Source organism: Mustela erminea, chromosome 6 (genome assembly GCF_009829155.1).
Source record: "Mustela erminea isolate mMusErm1 chromosome 6, mMusErm1.Pri, whole genome shotgun sequence".
Lineage (NCBI taxonomy): Eukaryota > Metazoa > Chordata > Mammalia > Carnivora > Mustelidae > Mustela > Mustela erminea.
The window spans coordinates 144702528-144723343 of record NC_045619.1 but is presented as its reverse complement, the minus strand read 5'-3'; the positions used below and the strand labels follow the sequence as shown (position 1 = coordinate 144723343).

Below are 20816 nucleotides of genomic sequence, written 5' to 3'. Positions count from 1 at the left end.
TGACGGACGGCAGGTGCCCACGGGACAGGCCCTCCTGCACCTCTCAGCCGGGGTGGGGCCGGCCTCACAGGCCCATAACCAGCGTGCAGGGCGTGCGGCCCGAGAGGAGGCGGACGGACCCACGACCAAGGGCACGGGCAAAGCAGGTCTCGACCCACGCACACCCTGCAGCCCCGCGATGGCCATCCACAACCCGAGAGCTGAGAAATCCAGGGTCTTTCAGGGTTCAGGGTGTGGTGGCGCAAAGGGCCTGTCCGCGGGCCGGGCTGCCACCCACGCTGCACTCACACCAGACAGCGCTCCCCCAGCCCGCCCCACATAGCGCCCCACCGGGACGTCAGCGTGGGACATGTGGGTGACGTACCCATGGTGTCCACTTACTGGGGGACAAGGTCTGTCCCCAGAGGGACACAGCGTTTCTCACCAGCGAATCCGGACCACCCTGAAGACTCCATTCCCCCATGTGCCAGGAAGCAAGGCTGCCCTGGACAGGCTGGGCTCTGCCCTCCCCGCCATGCAGGCGCCCGGCCGTACCTCCGGATGGCCACGGTGAGGGCTTCCGGGGAGCTGGCGCATGGACAGATGACCTCCTGGCGCAGGCCTTTGCTCTGGAAGACGTTGAGGAAGGCGTCACAGGACGAGATGGACCCTGCAGGCAAAGGGAGGACCGTCAGTGGGCAGAAGCCTGGGGTCCACGGAAACCGCCCCACTCCCTGCACGCCCCTGGGTCGGGCTGCGGCCAGAGTGCGGAAACACGCCTCATTCACGCGTACCCCTCACGTCACCGTGAGAGATGGTCCGCTCAGCCGACAGAAGCCGAGGGTTACCAGCAGAGCCTCGTATGGAAACGCCGTGTGCTGAGCTCGTGGGCCCTCCCTGAGGCTGGCCCCGCCATGCTCCGTGTGCATGTGTGCAACGTCCAGGTGAAGCGAGGAACACTCCGGGGTCAGCACGCCCAGGGAACTCGGGGCGCCACCACCGACGCGGCGAGACCACGTCCTAACACGGGGGAGCTGGCGTCGCGCACGACAGGTGGCTCCAACCACTCTTCGGGAAGCAGGAGACCCTCGAGACAAGTCACGCTGAACCACGTGGGCGCAAGTCCCCATTCGCGAGTCAGACTTTCTGAGAGGGCATGTGCTGCTTGGACCTACGTATGCGCACGCGGCACCGCTTACGGACAGAAACACACAGCCTCCTTTGGCCACTTCCCCCGGCTCCTCGCTCTCGCCCAGACCAAGCTCACTGCGTCTGGCCTCAACCCAGAGCGGAACTTCTCAAGGTATGTTCGTGGCGCCCTGTGGGACTGCGAATTCGCTCTACCGCGTGGTGCTTCCTATAGGATTTGATGACGAAATTCCACTAAAATGACAACTTACTTTCCTAATCAAGAAAACTACTGCAGACCGTAAAATAACAATAATTACTACTTCCCGAGTAGTAGCCATGCCAAGGCCGAGGAACCACTTCATTCAACTGTCATGAAATTTTATGACTTAGGTACGCATTTGCTGCTAAAGAAAGAGAAGGCTAAAATGAGAAAGTCAGGATCTTCCTCTACGGAATCAGGACGTGGAAACACCAGGACTCGAGCCCAGGACCCCAGTGCCCCGCCACCTGCCACGGCGGCTGGAGGCTGCAGGGAGTCACGTGGGAGGTGGCCACGGAAGGCCGCCTCCGGACAAGCAGCGACGGGACCCGGCGGAGCGGAGCGTGGAGGCGTGACGTGGAGCTCGAGGCTCTCTCCAGCTGCCACTTACAGGGATTTGCGCCATCGGCCACGATCAGCATCCGCAGGGACGAGAGGTTGATGTCCCTCTGATCTCTGTGTGCCACCAGCGCCCAGTGCATGTCCCTGGATTTCACACAAGCCACTTTCGCTGCGGGAACAGCAGAGGGAAGGGCGTTAGTCGGCGCGCCGTCAGCCCGGGAACCGCGGACCCGAGGGCCCCCGTGACGTACCTTTGTACTGGCAGACCTTCTGAATCCAGGACAGCGGGTTGACCTTCATCAGCGAGTACGGGATGCTGATGACGTGCATCATGTTCATCACGCTCTGGAAGCAACACAGGGGCGACTGCCAGACGCTGGTGGGGAGGCACCCCACCCGCGGGCCGGGCCCATCACAAGCTCGCCCCTGCTCCCCACGGGACCGAGAGCGCCCTCTGCCGTGTGAGACGCAGAGGAGTGTGTGCGTCTAGCAGCAGACGGGCCTGGCTCTAGGAAGCCGCAAGGGACGCAGAAGCTGCAGGCCCGGAGCCGTGGTGACACTGGGTGACCACACCGAGACCTGGCACACAGCTCCCCACACAGTGACGTCAAGGAGAAACTTGACCGGTAGCAGCCACGGCCTTGGGGCAGGGAGGGGGGCTACGTGCCTGCCGCACGCTGGGCTGGACAGACCCCACGCAGGACCGGCGCTGCGTTTGACGGGTAGCAACGCCGCAGTGCAGGGAGCCCAGGGGCAGGCAACGGGCCTGCAGGCACAGAGCCGCAGACGGCAAGGCTGAGACCGGCCGGGGTCCCGGGCCCTGTGCCCACCGCATGAGCGTGCACGGGGAGCTGCGTCCCCGTGTCCTACTATTGCCCAGCATCTGGGGCAGAGCGGAGCCGCGGCCGGAGGGGCAAGTGGGCCCCAACCTCCCGTCCACACGGTGCCCACAGGCCCCTCCTCACAGAGAAAGCACCAGGCCTGCTCTCGGTACATATGTGCCACGGCTCATGGGAAAGCCACTGGAATTTTCCACCCCTGCAAAGACACAGTTCCAGCACAAGACGCCCGGAGAAGCAGGTCAGCACCGAGAACACACACGGCCGGCCCCGAGCTGTGTCTTGAGGCTCAGCATCTTAGAGGACACGGCTGCGTCTCCACAAACCTGCCCGCAGCTTCCAGCCGCCCTCACTCATCCGCGGGCATGAACCTCCCTGAAGCGCGGGAGCCCGACGGTCACCACGGCAGACCCCTGGGACCTCCCCCAGCCGCGAAAGGGACCAGGCGTCCCTCATATTCACAGATACAGACTCGTAGAGCGAAAAGGCCCATGGATGTCACAGCCAAATCACACGGTAGGGTCGTGCCCCAAGCCCAAGAGTGAGGTGCGTCACTGCAGGCAGAGCGCCAGGAGCCAGGAGGAGACGCTCGGTTTGCCTGGGGAGGGTCCGCGCGCTCCCTCCACGGGGGCAGGGATAGGGCTTTGGAAGTCACATTTGCGCACAGCCGAGGGCTTCTAATGCCGACGGCTCTTCTCCCCGTGCAGGGGAAGCGGCTTCCCCAAGCCGCCCTGCACATGGACCCTACTTCCCGCCGGGGCACCAAGCGCAGCCAGCCGGCCCGGGGTCGCACTTACTGTCAGGATTCCATGCCAGAGCCCAACGTCCTTCTTGAAGTCCAGCACGTTCACTATGGTTTCCGCTGCACAGAGGGAAACAGAGGACATGTACTCCCACCGGACGCAAGACCACGTCGGTCGGGGCAGGAGAGGCCTCGAGGGACAGCCCACAGCATGTCTGCAAACACGGGCCACCTGCCCGGACAAGTTTCCAGATACCCTCTTGACACTCATGTCCACAGCGAGAGCCTCACGTGTCCCTGAAAACACTTCCTGCCTCCTTTTCCCGGACTTACTCCCTCCCCCGGCCTGTCCTTTCTTTAAGATTCTTTTCGTTTCCATCATGGCCTCTCCCAGGAAAGGAAAACCCTTCCCAGCAAACGCAGGGTAAAGTCGCTAGAAGCCTCAGGCCGGGGTTGGGTCACAAAGGAGACGGCAAGCAGTAGGAACAGAACACTGTTCCCGTGTTTCTGGGGAAGAAACGGGCACTAAAAACACAAGGCTGAATGCAAGGGCCAGGCCGAGGGCTAGTGACGCCGCAAGTGACGCCTCCACAGTCACACCTGTCTACCCGTGTGGGCAACGGCCCGACACGGCCTTGTCCATGCATGGGGCGTCCACCAAGCCTCCGCTTACATCTGCCCACGCTCCTTCCCGTGAGGCTGGCCACGGCTCCGGCGCCGTGTGCCACCCCTCCTCCTGAGGGGACAAGCCGCCACGCAGAGGAAACGGCCGCTGTCCCACGTCTACAAGCATATCCCACTCGGAAGCAAGGAGTGCGTGTGTGCGTGTGTTTCCTCTGGGCCACTCGGCACTGCCACAGCCCCGGACCTCTGAGAAGCAGGGCCACGGGGACAGGCCACAGTCGGGAGGCTGCGGACAGCACCGTAACCAAAGCAGGAGGCACTGGCCGGCTGGTAGTGACCAGCGGGGACCCCCGGCCAGCTGGTAGTGACCGGTGTCTTGACGGGGAAACATGCCGGGGCCTAGTCCAGGGACTGGACGTCAGCCGGACGTCCCCACAGCACCGAGTTATTTTGTATCACTGGGAGGGAGGGGGAAGCGAGGCGAGCTCCTGCTCCGCAGGGGAGGGGACCCCCAGCCGCGGGCTGCCTGCCGGTCAGTCTCCAGGGCAGGGCACTGCTCACAGAAGCCCAGCCGCGGGAGCGGGGGATCAGCCTGGACCCCACCGTTTACGAGCCCAAGGCCATACCATTGCCACGGCTGCTCCCGGTGACCCCAGCTCTCGGCCTGCATGGCCGTGTGGCCCGGGGGAATGAACGTGCATCCTGGAAACTGCGCTCGGGGCTGTGGTCGCCTCCCGTCCCCCGGGAGTTCACACAAACCCCACCAGAGACTCGGAGGTGCCAGGGAGGGCTGAACGTGGGCCTTTTTCTTTTTTTTCAAAGATCCCCAAAAGACCCTAATTTTGGGTCTTGCCTCCTAACATGCACGGAGGCAAGAATTCTCATGGAATCAACGGACAGCCTGAGCGGCGTCCCCTGACGTCACGGGCGGAACCCTCACCCGGCGCGGAGCAACTTGGAGCCGTGCAGGAGAATCGGGTTAAGTGAGGCCACAGGGGTGCGCCTGACCCGCCAGGACCGGCGTCCTGAGGAGAAGAGCCACCGGAGCTGTCCCTCCCCATGCAGGGGGAGGCCTGGCGAGGACAACGGGAAGGTCTGAGCCGCGCACAAACCTGACGCCACTCCTGCCGCGGGGGTGCGGAGACGGGACCCCGCGGCCCACGCCCACCGCCCAGGGACGCGCTCCCATCGGGGTGGCCGTACCTTCCGTGTAGCCGCACGCCTGCGTGAGGGCCTGGCAGTGGGTCAGCAGCGCGACCCTGGTCACGGTCACGCCGAGCACACTCCCGTCCTTGCACGTCTTGTACTGAAAGAAGAGCAGGCTGTGCGGACGGGGTTCCGAGGGGACCCGTGCCCGCACCCACCCCGCAGGGCCCCGCCCGCCGTCAGCAGCCCCGCGGCCCACCTCTATGTACGCGGTGTCGTTGTTCGCGTCTTTGATGTGTGGGAACCAGTCCCGAGGCGGCTTAGACAGATGCTTGGACTCGGTGACAAACCACAGCAGCTTCGGCCACCCTTGGGGACGAGACACGGCGCGTTCTGGTGAGCGGCGCCCGGAAGGCAGGTGCGGCACCCCCCCCACTTCCTGCGGCCCACGGCCCGGCAGCACCAGCTTCAGGCCCCACAGCGTCCACAGCACGATGTCACCGGCTACACCGGGCCACACGGCAGGTGACAGGTGACGTGCCGCGCGAGCAGGGGTGTGCCCGGGACCCGAGGAGACGCAGGAGCATCCCACGTGCGGGCCCCAGCGGGGTGCGGGAAGCCACCTACCTTTGAACTGCGGGATCTCCCCCGTCGGGCTTTTCGGCAGCCCTTTGTGGCAGGCGTCACTCGTCAAGGCCACGGTGACTCCACAGCTGCCGAGCAAGAACCCGATCTGCTGGCTTCCAGCGTCCTGGGGGAGTGACGGGAGATGGGTCACAGAGCTGGGGAGGACCGCGGCGTCCCTGGCAGAACGCAACCTCGCCCTGGATTCTGGGGAAGAGGGAACCTCCGGGGGTAGAGCCGTGGGTCACGTCCCAGGCCGCATGCGCTGCGGTGGGACCTCAGGCAAGGTGGCGGGGTCGCCCCGCCTCAGTGTCCCTGTCGGCAGCGGACAGGACCGAGGAGTGCGGACGGCTCAGCGAGTGGCCGGCACGTGGCAGGCCTCCGGAGGCTACTGCTGGGCCTCCCTGCGGGTCTCCATGACCACGACGGGAAATGGGACTATCGCGGCAACAGGAAGGTGCCCAGAAAACATCTTCCTGCTTGACATGGAGCCCGATTCTGAAGATGCCCAGAGCACAGGGCCCCGCTGTGCGGCGACGTGTGACGAGGGCGAGCGGGACATGAGGACCCCCTGACCCTCTGCGCCCAGAGCAGCTCTTGTTGGAGAGCCAGGACACGGGTCTGGACAGACCCCCGCTGCAGGACATGGACCCCGGAAGCCCGCGACACCAGCAGTGATAGGCAGACCCTGCGGGATGGGGCTCTCCTGGGACAGGCAGTGTGGGGACTGCCACCCCGTGGTCTGGTCGCTAACCACGTCCAGGCGCCTGGGGCACGTCTGCTCAGTGGGCTGGCTTTACGCCCACCGGTCACACCAGCTTGACGCAGAAACAAAAGCCAGGAAGCAGCAGGAGTTCCTACAAGCACACGCCACAGTGTGGAGAGCAGGCCACGCTCACGCGTGCCCCCTGCGCAGACCCGCCACGGCCGCCCATCCCTCCGCCGTGTGTGCCCCACTGAGACGGCACGGGAAGTCCGCGGCTCCGACATCGAGGACTAGTCGTCCAGGTGGTTTGCAGCTCAGCCCCACGGTGAAAGCCCAATGCCGTGTGGGACTGTGCACCCCCAGCCCCGAGCAGGGAGCACAGGGCTGGCGCCCGACGGACAGACGTGCCCATTTCAGGGGCCTCTCCTTCACGTGGTGCTTCTTCACGTAGGGTTTTCACAGCGACGCGAATGTGGATTTGGGATCACGCCGCCAGCCGTCCAGACAGGCTCTGAGATCCCCCTTGGAAGCAGGAAGACATTTCTTCATGGGCGAGAACTTGCGAGACCGTTGACCCCCAGGCCACGTGAGCCACAGGGCAGGAGGCTGCGTGCGGGCTGCCAGCCGTGACCTCCACCTCCCGCTGCTCGCCTCCCCGCCCGGCCCTCCCGCATGTCCTCTGTGACATTATCACACGCACAGGACAGCCCAGAGAGAGCCGGACAGCAGGTGAGGACAGTGACGGGCACAAGGCCACAGCTCAGCCCGAAATTCAGACCTCGCCCCTGCTCTGCGCTCTGCTGGAAGGGGGTCGTTGTCCCCTGTCGTTGGATTCCTCCTCAGAGCGCCGTCAGCGGGGCAGAAACAGCGACCCGGGTCCATCGCTGGACACAGGACTGTCCCCGGCCGTCCCAGCAGCCCCTGCTGCCCCTTTGCACACGGACCCCCTGAACCTGAGCGCACACTCACCCCCGGAGCCTGCAGCCTGATGGGTGGACGCCCTGCGCACACGGCGTCGGACCCGCAGACCCCACACGCCGTCTCCGCAGGCAGCCGCCTCCTGTCTTTGCTCTGAGCCGCCGGCTTTGGGAAACTGCTCCCCACCTCAGGAGGACTTGGAGTGACGCAGCGACCTCCGGCCCTGACGAGGTCCCTTCCCTGGGTGCCCGCGTCCCCACACTGCAGCTTCCCCCTCGGCTGAGGGCCCTTCCTCTGACGGGTTGGGCTGTCAGGACGGGGACCCCCTCCCCGGTCACCTTGCGAGTAATTCTTTTTGGCCCTTCAAGGAAAGCCAGGCCACACCTGACGTCAGCCCATCACCTCCAACCCCCTGCGACACAGAGACGTGCCAAGTCCTGTCACCCCGTAAGAAGTCTGTCCTTGGTCTGTCCGCTGACCCTGGGGCCTCGACAGGCTGGTGTGGACTCGTCCCTCCACCGCGGTCTGTTCCGTCTCCGGCTCCCAGTCAGGAAGCAGCGGCCACAGTCCCACGAGGACTCCGGCGCACAGAAAGCCCCTCTTGCAAACTCACGTTGGGTCTGCGGCCCCACGACCACCAGTGGGCACTGACCCGACTTCGCTCTTTGTCGACGGGGCCATTCACCGGCTCTCGCGAGGTGGGACAGAAGCGGGGCAAAGTGTCTCAGAGGCACAGGCTTCAGATGCTCAGCTCTGCAGAGGCCTGGGTCCTACAGGCCGACCTGTCCCTGGTCCCACGGTCCTTGGAACACACCCACTCCGACCCTTCCCAACAGCCGCGCCGCTTCCCCACCAGACTCCCGGAGCAGAGCCGCCTGTGTCAGCTGTGATGCTGGTGGAGCCCGTTCACCGTTCACGGTGTGCCAGACCGGCCGCGGGCTGTGCTCCAGCTCAGCCTCGGCAGGGCGACGGCAGTGGGCTGTGCCAGCTCTGCTGCGACCCCGCAGGGCCCATGGAGGCAATTCCCCCGGCTGCTCCCCACGCCCTGGCCAAGCCCCAGGAACTCCGGGCCCCCTGCTGCAAACCCCCTGCGGAAAGAGGAGCTTTCCTGCCCCCCGAGCTAGGATGGAGAATAAACAAACACACGAGACTCGACTGTTCGGTGCATTAAACGACGCTGTTCTGGGAAACTGGCTCCCACCAGGCTCGGCAGCGGGTCCGGCGGCACCGCAGTGGCGGACGGAGGAAACAGTCACACCCTCCATCCTCCTAACCATTCCGAACCGCGCGGCACTGAAGGATTCTTCTGTTTAAAAAATAAGCTTTCTTTTTTTAAAAGGCTACTTTTCCTTTTAAGATTTCTTTAATTTATTTCGGAGAGAGAGCACGAGCAGGGGGAGCAGCCGAAGGAGAAACAGGTTCCGCCGAGCAGGGAGCCCAACGCGGGACTCGATCCGAGATCATGACCTGAGCCAGAGATGCACACTGAATGACCGAGCACCCAGGCACCGTAAAAATGTTTTCTGAGACACAAATGCCACGTTCTGAAGTCACGGCGGCTGAGGAATGACAGTTTGTGGCCTCAGTTAGACAAAGTCATCTCCTGGGCCTGTTTTCCAGAAGGAAACGGTCGGTGGAGAGAGGCACTCGGCATTTTCTTCTGAGGAGGGTCTTCAGGTGCTGCAGCGCGGGCTGGTAACCCGAGGGTCCGCGCGGGCCGGAGAGCACGCCAGCCAGCAGGTTACCCCAGCAGGGCCGGCAAGCAGGGGGAGCCTCTGCCCAGCCCACACCTAAGCGGCAGAGCTCCTCCTCCGGTGCACGCGACCGCACGGACCCTCGGCGGCCACTGAGGCTCCCCTCAGCAAAGGGGCAGACCCGCGCTCAGCGCAGCTCCGGACGAACCACCCCCTCCAGGGTTATCACTGCAGGAACCTCCTCCGCACATGCCGACAAAGAACAGATCACATGTCAGTCAGACGTCGCACGATGCTTCACCTCTTTACTCCCAAGCGTCACGAGGTATGACATGGTGGCCAAGCTGGGCTTTTGGGCTGTTTGCGCCAGCAACGGCTGAAATGCTGTGCCGAGGCTATCAGGTGGCCCAAAGGGCAGAGGCATGTGCCTCCCTGTGCGAACGGTTCCCTAGTTGTGGACTTGCAGATTGTCACTGTGGCGCTGCGACCGCAGACCTCAGAGTGCCAGGAGCCTCGAATCAAGGCCACCGGCCCTTTGCGTTCCCAAGGGCCTCAACGCCCTGCATTTGCCATCACATGTCCCCCGGTTGGTTTTCAGGTAAACTGCCATAGAATCAACCATGGCACTAAAGCCACCTAGAAGAACGTGGCTGTCCATTCAATCCATTCAACCCCCAAACCCCTCCACATTCCCAGTCGTGACGATCCCGGGACTCGGGTCTCCCGGAAGCACTCCAGGGGCATCTCCCGCACATGGGGACGCGGTGGCAAACACCTGCAGGAGTCGGGCCACTAGAGGAGGTCCTGAGGTCAGAGGTCGCAGGACGTCCCTGACTTCCAGGGCCACCAGCTGCCCCACCTGATACCGATGTGTGCCCGAGACGTCAAGTCTGCAACCCCCGTGTTTCGTACCCAGGAAGCCACAGTGACAAGCGTCCCCTTCATTTTCTAAGGGAGCCCCACATTCTCTCCTTCCGCTCCCAGGAGCAGAGCTGGAGACGTGCACACCCACTCTCAGCAGACCCTGAGGCATCCCCGAGGCACTGGACGGGGATGACCCGCTGAGTATCAGGGCAGCCGCAGAGAGGGCTGGGAAACTCTCCGGGGCTCTGAGGCTGGGCACGTGTAAACCATGACATTCCAGAGCTGGGAGCACCGCCCTGCAGAGTTGGCACAAGACAGGTCTGAGGGAAGGCTAGCTCAGTCCAGGATGGGGTCCAAGGGCATAGTCCAGAACACGACCGGTGACCGAGGGGACCACACCTCGTGGCCCTCAGCTCCACCTCCTGGATGACGTCAGACCCTCTGTCCCAGGGACCATCAGTGTCAGAGCCTCCTCCCCTTTTCTCTTCCTGAAGCTTCTCTCTCTGCTTTACTGTGGGACGTCACTCACGTGGACCAAAGCACTGAATGTGGGTTATGTCCAACGTACGGTTCTTGTGCTCGACTACGCTACGACAGCGAGATTCGGATCTGCAACTGGCAGATCTTGGGTGAACACAGGACTCCATAAAGTCCAGACACCAAAACACAAGCAACAACCACACCCTCCGCAGTAAAACGTCCATGATCTATCCAGATTTCGAGCGTAAGGACGCTGAAGCTTGAGATCATCAAACACTTAGGTACTTACAGATCACTAAGCTCAATGTTCTTTTTTAAAAAAATTAAGGTACAATTGACATAACATTTTCAGATGTAAAACGACGATTCTGTATTTGCATACACTGCAGAAATATCACGACACAAGACTTTCAAAGATCTACTCTCGCGGCCACCTTCAACTGTGCACGATGCCATCCCCGTGCAGAGCCCCCGAGCTGTACTTCCCAGCCCCCGACTTAGTTGTAGCTGGAATTCTGCCCCTTCAGCCACTGCGCCCACCCCACAACCACCACCACTGGCAACCACCAATCTGTGCTCTGTGTCCGCGGGTTTGTTTGTTCATTCATTTTGTTTTTTAGATCTTTCTCTGACTTATTTCACTCAGCATACCAAGGTCGCTGCATGTGATTGCAAAGCAAGGTCCGAGTAACGTGTGTACACACCACCGCGTTGCCCATTCATCCGCAGATGGAGGTTTAGGTGGTTTCCATGCTTGACCGCTGTAAACGCTGCTGCGGAGAGCAGAGAGCTGCACGCATCTCTTCAAATTAATGCTTTTCTTTTCGTTTAGAAAACACCTAGTATAATCGCTGGATTGTAGGGCAGCTCCGTTTTGAGTTTTTGAGGACCCTTCATACTGTTTTCCACATGGCGGCACTGGCCGGCGTTCGCACCAGCCGCGCACCAGTTGGCGTCCGCACGAGCCGCGCACCGGCCGGCGTCCGTACCAGCCGCGCACCAGCCGGCCTTCCCACCAGCCACGCACCAGTCGGCCTTCGCACCAGCCATGCACAAGGGTCCCCCTTTCTCCGCATCCTTGCTAAAACCTGCTATTTCTTGCCTTTTTATCTATTTAAAAAGGCATGATGTGAAATCTCAATGTGTCTTCTTTAAAAGATTTTATTTATTTATTTGACAGAGAGACAGAGAGCGCGCGCACACAAGCAGGGGGAGTGGCAGGCAGAGGGGAGGGAGACGCAGGCTCCCCGCAGAGCAGCAGGGCGTCTGAAGCGGGGCTCGACTCCAGGACCTCAGGAGCATGACCGGAGCCCAAGGCAGACGCTGAACCGAGGGAGCCACCCAGGCGCCCCCCAGAGAGATTCTAATTCTCATCTCCGTGATGATGAGTGGCGTTAGCATCTTTGTGTCCACTGGCCGTCTGTGCGTCTCCTCTGGAACAATGTCTGCTCAGATGCTCTCCGCATGTTTTACCTGGATCGCGTCTCTTGCTACCGGCTGCTGTGAATTCCACATACACCGTGGATATAATCCCTTATCAGACACAATTTGCAGGCATCTTCTCCCATTAAGGAGGAATGGAATCTTATCTTTTCCCTCTGCGGATGCTTTCCTTTGGTCACAGAAGTTTTTAGTTTGATGTTTTCCCACATGTTTGTTTTTGGTTTGTTGCCTTCACCTTTGGTGTCAGATCCAAGGACTCATCACCAAGACTGAGGTCAAAAAGCTTACCTGGAGCCCGTGTTTTCTTCTAGGAGTTTGTGGCTTCAGGCCTTACAATCAAGTTTTTAACCCTTTTTGAGGTAATTTTTGTGTACTGGGTAAGGGGGGTCTAGCTTCATTCTCTTGCAGGCAGCTGTCCAATTTTCCCAAAGTCATTTACTGATGAGACTGTTCTTTCCCGTTGTGCGTTCCTGGATCTGCTGTCATAAATTCATTGGCGAGGGGCGCCTGGGGGGCTCAGTGGGTTGAGCCTCTGCCTTTGGCTCAGGTCATGGTCTCAGGGTCCTGGGATCGAGCCCCGCAACGAGCTCCCTACTCGGTGGGGAGCCTGCTTCTTCCCCTCTCTCTCTGCCTGCCTCTCTGCCTACTTGTGATCTGTCTGTCAAATAAATAAATAAAATCTTCAAAAAAAAAAAAAAAGATTGTGCATCAATGACTCAAATTCAGAGACTTGAAAGGATAAACTAAATAAAGTGACGGACCTAAATAAATAAATAAATTGGCAATACACGTGTGGGTTTACTTTTGGGCTATTATATTCTGCTGACCTATGCGTCTGTTTTAGACAACTGCTTCAACTACTAAAGCTCCGTAATGTGGCTTGAAAACAGGGCCCAGGTGTCCCCGGCTTTGCTGTTCTTACCTGACATTGCTTTGGCTCTCTGAGGTCTTTGCTGAATTTTATGTTTGTTTTTGTTTAAATTGGTCTCAAGCTGGTTTTTGGTGTTTTTTTGTTGTTGTTTTTTTACTTTTCCTTTGATTTCCTGGTAGACTCATGGGTCACTCACTGGCACGTTGTTTAATCTCCACATACTTGTGAATCTTCCTGTTTTCTTCTCGTAACCGATTTCTGGTTTCACACCACTGTGCGTCAGGAAAGATGCCCACTAGTTCACTCTTCTGAAATTCACTGAGATTTGCCTTGTGGCCTCATGGGCTCTGTCCTGGAGTTCATCCCAGACGCCCCTGAGAGGAGTGTGGGCTCGGGTGCGTATGGAAGGATGGACCGTTCTGTGTACTGAGGTCCACTGGTGTCCCCTGTCACGGCGGTCCCGGGTCTCTCCCTTCAGGGGAATGAACATCAGCTTCATACATGTAGGTGCTCCTGTGCAGGCTGTGTTCCGTCTTCTCTGCGGACCGACGCCCCTACCGCTACGGAACCCTCCGTAGCGCCTGTGTGGTCTGTTGCCCTCTTCCTCTCCGCCTCCACGGAGCATCTCGGAGCGGCCGCCCGCTGCCCTCTCCGGGTCCCGACGTCCGCCGCGGGCGCTGGAGGCCGCGTGTCGCCGGCTCTCGTGTCTTCTCCCCCGCCTTGCTGTCCGCCTCTGGCTTAGAGAATTCAGTCCTTCTACACGTGAAGTAGTTATGGATCAGAGACGCGAACCGGCCGCCCTTCTGTTAACCATTTTCTGGCTGCGTCTCCGCAGGGTCTCTCTGTTCTGTCCCTCCTCTCTGCTCTGTGAGGTGATGCCTGTCTTCATGTGACACCGAGATCAAGGAGTGCTTTATACTCCGTGTCTCCACCAGAGGGGTCTGCTTTTCGGTTCTGTAAGGGTCACGTAACACTGCCTGTACACACACGTGCACGTGCGCACGCACACACACACACCGGTGCGTGTGTCAGTCTACGTTAATTTGACGGCAACGGAAGGTTGAACATGGTGGAAAACTGAGTCTTTGCCTGCCCTCCCCGTACTTAATGTTTCGATATCGCACTTACATCTTTTTACTTTGTGTTTCCCTTAACAACGTATTGTAGTTTTCATGATTTTTACTACTTCTGTCTTTTCAACCTTCACTCCAGTTTCAGTTCTACTAAACCATCAATCCATACCTTTGCTCTACACGGCTCTGCCGGTGAGGCTTACACTCTCAGTTATTTTCTTGTCACCAATCTCTTTTCGCCTGAAATCAGACGTTGAATGCTTCTCCTCGGGCCTGCTCAGTGGTGATGAGCTCCTTCCGGCCCTGCCGGCCTGGAAGACCGTCCCTCTTCCAACTCCGAATGGCAGCCGCGCTGTGCAGGGCGTCCTCGGCTGCTGGTTTGCTTTTCAGCACTTCGAATACATCCTGCTGCTCCCTCCTGGCCCACAAGGTTTCTGTTGAAAAATCCACAAAGAGTCTTTGTGGTTTCCTTGTATATAATAAATTGTTTTTCTCCTGCTGCTTTTAAAATTCTCTCGTTAATGTTGACATTTTAATTATAATGTGTCTTGCCGTGAACTCTCTGGATTCACTCGCTGTGATCTCACGGTCTCCAGGCTCCCGGGACCCGGAAGTCTGTTTCTTTCCCTGGTCACGGATGTCTCTGCTACTGTCTATTCAGCTACGTTTTCTCCCCTTTCTCTCTTTCCCTCCTTCTGCGACTCCCTCACGTGAATGCTGTCCCGCCTGATGTTGTCCTACAGTTCCCTCAAGCTATCTTAACATAAAATAGACTGGTTTTGTTTCTTTCCGCCGCCCTGGGTGAGGTCTGCTGTCCTGCTCCTGCTCGCTGACGCCTTCTGCTTGGCTATGGGGTGTTCCCAGCAGTCTTCCATCCGATCTGTTAGCCTTCCGCTCGGGGACTTCCGTCCGGTGTCCCCCTCTGCTCTCCGTCTCTGGTGCAGCTCGCACCGCGCTCCTCTGTACTTCTCCGGAGTTCAGTGAGTGTCTTTATGAAGATCACGTTGAACTATTTATTTCATTGAGGTTTGACCTTGATCTTTTTTCTGGACCCAATTCCTGTTTCCTCACTGCGTCCGGCTCTGCATCAGTGGAGCAGCCGCCTGTCCCAGCCGGAAGGAGTGGCCGTGCGAGCGACGGGTCTGCGCATGCAGCCTTTCCCTCGGTCGTCTCTTGACTTTCCCTGATTGTCTAAGCACAGGTTTGTTCCTGCTATGCTCCCATTGCTGAGGCTGTGCCAAGACCCATCGCGTTCCACAGGGAGGAGTCTACTGAGCACCAGGTTCCAGACTGCCTGGTAGCCAGGCTCTCAGGCAGCAGCTTTTAATTATGCAAATATATGCAGTCCTGTGGGACCCTGATCATAAACTGTGCCGGCCCTCAGACCAGGATGTCTGCAGGGGGCTCCTGGGCGAGACTTGCAAACATCCGGGCTCCAGATGTGTGTGGACCTGCTTTCTCGCAGGTGGCAGGGAGCTGGAGCAGTGCAGAGCTTCCCCCATCTGTGCCCTCAGGGTCCCTCCGTCATCTCCAAATGTGTGGCAGACCTGACGCCTGTGCCTCAGGCTGCAGCCCCGGCACAAGTAAGTAGCTCTTCACCGGGGACAGACTGGGCATGTTTCAGCGTGCTGTCTGTGCAGGGCCCCGGGGTGGCCATCCTCAAGAGCGCTCTCTCCAGGTGACACGGTACTGTGGAGCACGGGTACGCTAGCCCCGAGCTACCAGAGCCGGCACGCCTGGGTGTTCCCCGGGAGGTCTGCGTGCACCTGCCGGCTTCTGTGAGGCAGCGGGAGAGTGTGGGCTGCGGCATGCCCCTGGCTTCAACAGTGTGTCGGAGTGCTTGGGCCGGCTTGAACCCCCAGACAGGACAGCTTTCGCAGAGCAGAAGCGCAAGGAGAAGCAAAGTGCGGAAATGGTGCGTGTCCGTGCCTCCGTCCCCAGAACCCCAACCCGGCCCTCTGGCAGTGCTCCAAGATGAGCAATCACTTTCCAAGCCGCCCCTCCTGCACAGGGCCCCAGGACAAGTGAGCGGGGCATGAACTCTGTGAGCTGGACACAAGCCCCGATGCTTTCAGAGGCAGGAGTGGGAACTGTTCCCGCCACCGACGTAGCCGCCAAACCCCCGCCCAGAGCCTCAGAAGCCACAAAACACCTCTGTGCTTCTCAATGCACATCCTGCCGAGATGAAAAACCATTTAAAAAAAGCCACCGGAGTGCTCTGACCTCATGGGAGAACACTCCACGGCGGCCGGGCCCGACCCTCTGGCTGGGACATACCTTTCTCGTGAGCGGCACTTCGATGGGCACGGGGACCACTTCGGCCAGCAGGCAGCCGTAGAAGGCCACCATGGAGGCAGCAGGGTCGTTGTTGGGAAACACCAGCGCCACCTGCACGGACACAGAGCGGGAGCCGTTAACCAGCCGGCGCGGCCCCCGGGGCCCACGCTCTAGCGACGACACTCAGGCGCACGGGAGGACACTGCGGTAACTCGCACTTCAGTAGTCGGCGTGCGCGCCTCCTCTAACGGATGCGGACACGAGCGAGCGACCGACGGTCGGCTAGAACCCGGCCCAGACGCCGCCGGCCCAGACGCCGCCGGCCCGACTGTGCTTCTCCTGCCGCGAGCATCGCCTGCGCCTGCCTTGCTTCTCCCACTCCCCCGGGCTCGGCAGGGGCTTCCGCGAGCGTCCGGGGGGCCTTTGCCGCTGTGCCCCGACATGAGGGCGGGCGGACACCCACGGGACTCTGCTCTGGCCCCAGGCCAGCACTCGCCCCTCTGGGCCTTCATTTTCCTCCCTGTGTCCTAGTGTGGTGCGGAGGGTCGCTGAGAAGGCAGGAGGAGGCAGGCTGAGGCCCGGCGCATGGCTCCAGGCGGGAACGGGAACCAGCCCGGCGGGCGGTCCCCCGCACGCGGGCACGGAGGTGGCTTCGAGGACACCTGCTCCCCGTTCCCCCCAACCCCCCCAAGGCCTCACACGTGGAGGCCACCATGAGCACGTAGTCGTCAAGGTTGGGTCCGTCTAAACCCCCACGGAGAACGCGATTTTTGAAATGTGTTTTCCGAGAGCCCCGTGGTGCCTTAGCGAGGGACGAGGCTCCCGTGGGCGGCTCACACCGAGCGCTTCTGCTCTGCTTCCTCATTGACCTGTGTTTCCACGTGGGCCCTGAGGTGGCAAAGAATTAGAAATCTGTCTGAGAGCGTGAACTTGATGTCACTTCTGTTTTATTCCCACTGTCACATGTAGCGTTGGAGGCTCCGTTGTCAAACGCCCCTTTACGTGGCACTGGCTGCTTCACAAACACGTGGTCCGACGGTGTATGTGGAGCTCGTTCTAGAGTCTGCCGTGCAGCTCACCCACGCGGACCCCGCTGGCTGTCCTGTCCCCGGGGCTCCTCTGGGACCAGCCTTTCCCTTCGGGCCGCTGGGAACACATCCTAGGAACAGCGGAGCCGTGCTATGACCGCACACCGCGCTCTGCTCTACGGGACCCGCTCCCGGGCCAGCGCATCTCTCCCGCCCGCCGGCCCCGCGTCCGTGCTCCTGTCCCTCCCTGCGGACGGCGGCCGGCGGCGTGCTCCGACGCTCTCCGGTCCCGGGACTTAACGTGCACACGTCAGTCCTGCGTGACCTCACTCAGAAGCTTAAGCGGTTTCTTCTCGAATGTTGTCCTGCCTACACGTCGCGGGTTCTGCCGTGAGCAGCCGGGAAGAGGCTCCATCTCCATCTCCGTATTTAAGTGAGCGAATTGGCACAGAGCCAGTTCGCAGCTGGGAACCGAGCAGGCCATGTCTTCAGTGCCGGCCAGCAGGACAGCGGTGGGAAGTGAAACGAGTCTGGGAGTAACTGAAGGTCTCCTCTCCAGACGGGACTCCCGCAGCTGACGGAAAGCGGAGAAACGAGGGGCCGAGCCCCGGAAGGCCGGGAAGAGCCGTCGCAGCACTGAGGAACCGTGTCTGGGAGAACTGACAAAGCGACTTTTCCGATCCCAGCCTGAGGACAGGAGGCCACCGCTGACCTCCCGGCACGTCCTGGAGATTTGTCACAGCTCAGGTCTGTGCCTCCAGCTGACACGCGGACGTGACAACACCGGCTTTTAGACCAGGGTCCGGCCAAGCTCTGTGTTCACCGAGTGAGTGCTTGTGAGGCTTCCACCGAGAACACCGAGCTGCCCTCCAAAACGGACGGTCACCCTGCGCACAAGGGACCCGGTAACCGTGGACTCCTTGTCTTCCTGGAGCACCTGTCCGCCGCGCAGCGTCCTCCCCAGGCCGGAGCACCGAGAGCAATACGGGGTCGCCGCCGGACCAGGCGGGTCGTGCTCTGGGATCCAGGGCCGGCTGCAGCCCAGCTCTGCTCAGACGAAGACCCACCTGACCTGGGCATTCCAGTCCCCACGGCCGAGTCACTGCGGCCCCTGCCGACGAGGCTACATTAGAGGACCCTTGCAGAGCTGTGCTAAGGAGGGTGAAGCATTTCGTGCCGGTGTAAAGTAGATGAAAGCAAACACAGAATGGTCCGATGCTCTGTCTCTCAACGGCATCAAAGCAGCGGACAGACGGGTCGAACACCAGGAGACTAGAATGAAAAGACCGAGACAAAAAAAATAACGGAAAGACTTTCGTTGTTCTGTTTTGCAGTTTAGGGAGGGACATTGTCCTTCCAAGTCTGAACGCGGCGCACGCGGGTCTTCTGGTGGCTCGGCAGGGACTCCCGGGCTCGCGGGCAGGCGGCGCTCTGATGGAGGCACGCAGCCCCCTCACGACTGCACCCTGTGCTCCAGATGCCACCGGACCTCAGGACCCACAGTGCAGGCTGCACCCACGAGTCAAGGGCAGAGGCACAGCCCCGCGTCTGCTGAGGTCTTGGCTCCTAAAAGCAACCCTCTTGCTGGGCCCCTGCTTGGCTCTCCCCACGTCGGGGGCTCCGAGGACACTGGTTTGTCCAGCTTTTGAGCCCCACACGCTTTCCCGCCGTGGCTCTTTCCCACGCGTGCCTGCTACCTGGCCGACGGCCCGGGGCTTGCTCTGCACTCCGGGAAGACTTCTGGGGTTGCAGATGTTCCCCCCAAAGGAGAAAGCTCGCTCTGGCCCCCGCCGGGACAGTCCACCTCCAGCCCTCACCACCTGTTCTGAGGACCCGATCACTTCCCAACGTCTAGAAAAGCGAACGATCCTAGTGTGTCTGTATCCTTTCCGGTACGGCAAGTTCCTGCAGGCCGGCCTCACGGGGGCCGCATCTTGGGGTCTTCCGAGCACCCTCCACAGCTCCCCAAACCCCGTTCAGCTTAGGCACACAAATGCGTTTTAAAGGCATTTCCTTTAAAGGTAATGCCCCAAACTGCGTTGATAAGGTCACCCACGTGAAAAATGTCCTCAAGTTTTTATGTAAAAGACTGAATATGCTCGTTATTCTGGGGAAAATAATGTTTTGTTCAAAAGTCATCTTGAACGAGAGTAAAAACTCTGTTTCTTGCAACAGGAGGTCGTGATCGGTCGACGGCTGTGGTCACGTGTCTCCAGTACAGGCGCCCGCACGCCTGGGCCAGATGCTGGCGGCATGAGCTACTCCAGGATGATGTAGAAGAGTCGTTCCCTCACACCGTTCTGGCCGGCTTCTGCCGGGAAACCTCCTTATTCAGTTTATTCCACCAAAACGGCCCACAGACGCCTCCCTCCATCTTAGCCGGACAGGGTGCTTCACTGTGTCCTCCTCACCGTCGGGAACGTCAGGGTCAGGACCTGGGAGCACTCACTGCAGGCGGACTAAGACCGTGCCCCAGGTCAGCGCGAAGGAAGCCCTCACCCACACGGGGTTTTCTCGTGGCGACCGCACAAGAGCAGACATTTCCAAGTGCGCACCTCGGGGCCACTAGGGACGTCCGCCCTGCCCTGCAGCCCTCCCCTTCCAGAACTCTCCTCTTCCTCAGCGGAAGCCTCCAGCTCCCAGGCCCTCGCCCAGCCCTCCCCCAACCCCTCCCCTCCCCCTCCCCCCCAGTCCCCAGCCCCCAACCACTTCCCCAGACCCTCTAGGGCCCCCACCGTGCTTCTGTCTCAGGGAAATTCACTGCCCTAAGCACCTCCTATGCCGGTCCTTTGTGGCTGCCGCACTTCACGCAGCATAAAGCCCTCCGGGGCCGTCCGAGGTCAGCCTGGGCCAGAACTCATCTTCCTTCTAACGCTGCGTGACACTCCTGCGTGTGCACTGCACTGCGCTTCTCCGTCCGTCCGTCTGCGGACACCTGAGCTCCTTCCCCTCTGGTTCTGCGAACAGGGCTGCTCTGAGCGCTGGTGCAGAAACGTCTATTCAAGCCCCTGCTTCCGGTTCTTCCGGAAGGAAGGCCCGCGGCTGGGTCACGGGGCAGTGCCGTGCTTCGTTTCCAAGCGCACCACCATACTGCTTCCTGGTGGCTGCACAGGGGACCTCCCTGCGGGCAGCATGGGCGTGTCTTCATTCGTGCGACCGTGACGGACGTGCTGTGTCACTGGGGCTTTAAGGCGCTGTCCCCAGACGAGCGGGAACATGGAACATCTTCGCGGGGCCGACCGGCCCCTTCAGGTCCCTGTCCCTTGCGTCGCTTTGTTTTTTTTTTTTTTTTGGTTGTTGCTGAATTGTGGGAGTTTCGTTTCCAGATTCCGGACGGAACAGATCCAGGATCTGTAGACACACTCTCTCTCGCCCTGTACACTGCCACACTCTCGGTAGCCTCTGGGGCACACGGGAGTCATCCTGATGAAATCTAATCCACGTTTTCGCTTTTGTTGCCTGTGTTTTCGGTGTCGTCTAAGAAATCCCTGCCAGATTCTGTGACGCTTGCCGCGGTTTTATTCTCGGAGTTGCACAGTCGTCGCCCTTAAGCGTCTGATCTACTGTGCGTTAACTTTCCACTCCACAGTAAGAAGGTTCAGTGTCCTCCTACCGCTGGGGGCGCCCCGTCTCCCAGCACCATTTGTGCAAGACACCGTCCTCCCCCACTTCTCGTCCGAGCTCGCTGAACGAAAACCATCCCCCGCCGGGCTCTACTCCGTCCACACTTCTATGCTGCCGTCAGTACTGCTCCGTGTCGAGCACTGTAGCTTTGT

General features: G+C 60.3%; 1 protein-coding gene across 6 annotated transcripts in view; it reads right to left on the bottom strand.

Moving 5' to 3' along the window:
- DIP2C (disco interacting protein 2 homolog C) overlaps positions 1-20816 on the bottom strand; it is a 348933-nt gene that overhangs the window by 101892 nt on the left and 226225 nt on the right. For all 6 annotated transcript variants that reach the window (XM_032349895.1, XM_032349898.1, XM_032349894.1 and 3 more), the window contains 8 exons: positions 16013-16123; positions 5690-5813; positions 5322-5431; positions 5120-5222; positions 3348-3412; positions 1963-2056; positions 1761-1880; positions 535-649 (listed from right to left, as the gene is read on the bottom strand). In XM_032349895.1, the coding sequence (XP_032205786.1) occupies positions 535-649; positions 1761-1880; positions 1963-2056; positions 3348-3412; positions 5120-5222; positions 5322-5431; positions 5690-5813; positions 16013-16123 (842 nt within the window). The remainder of the gene's footprint in view (positions 1-534; positions 650-1760; positions 1881-1962; positions 2057-3347; positions 3413-5119; positions 5223-5321; positions 5432-5689; positions 5814-16012; positions 16124-20816) is intronic.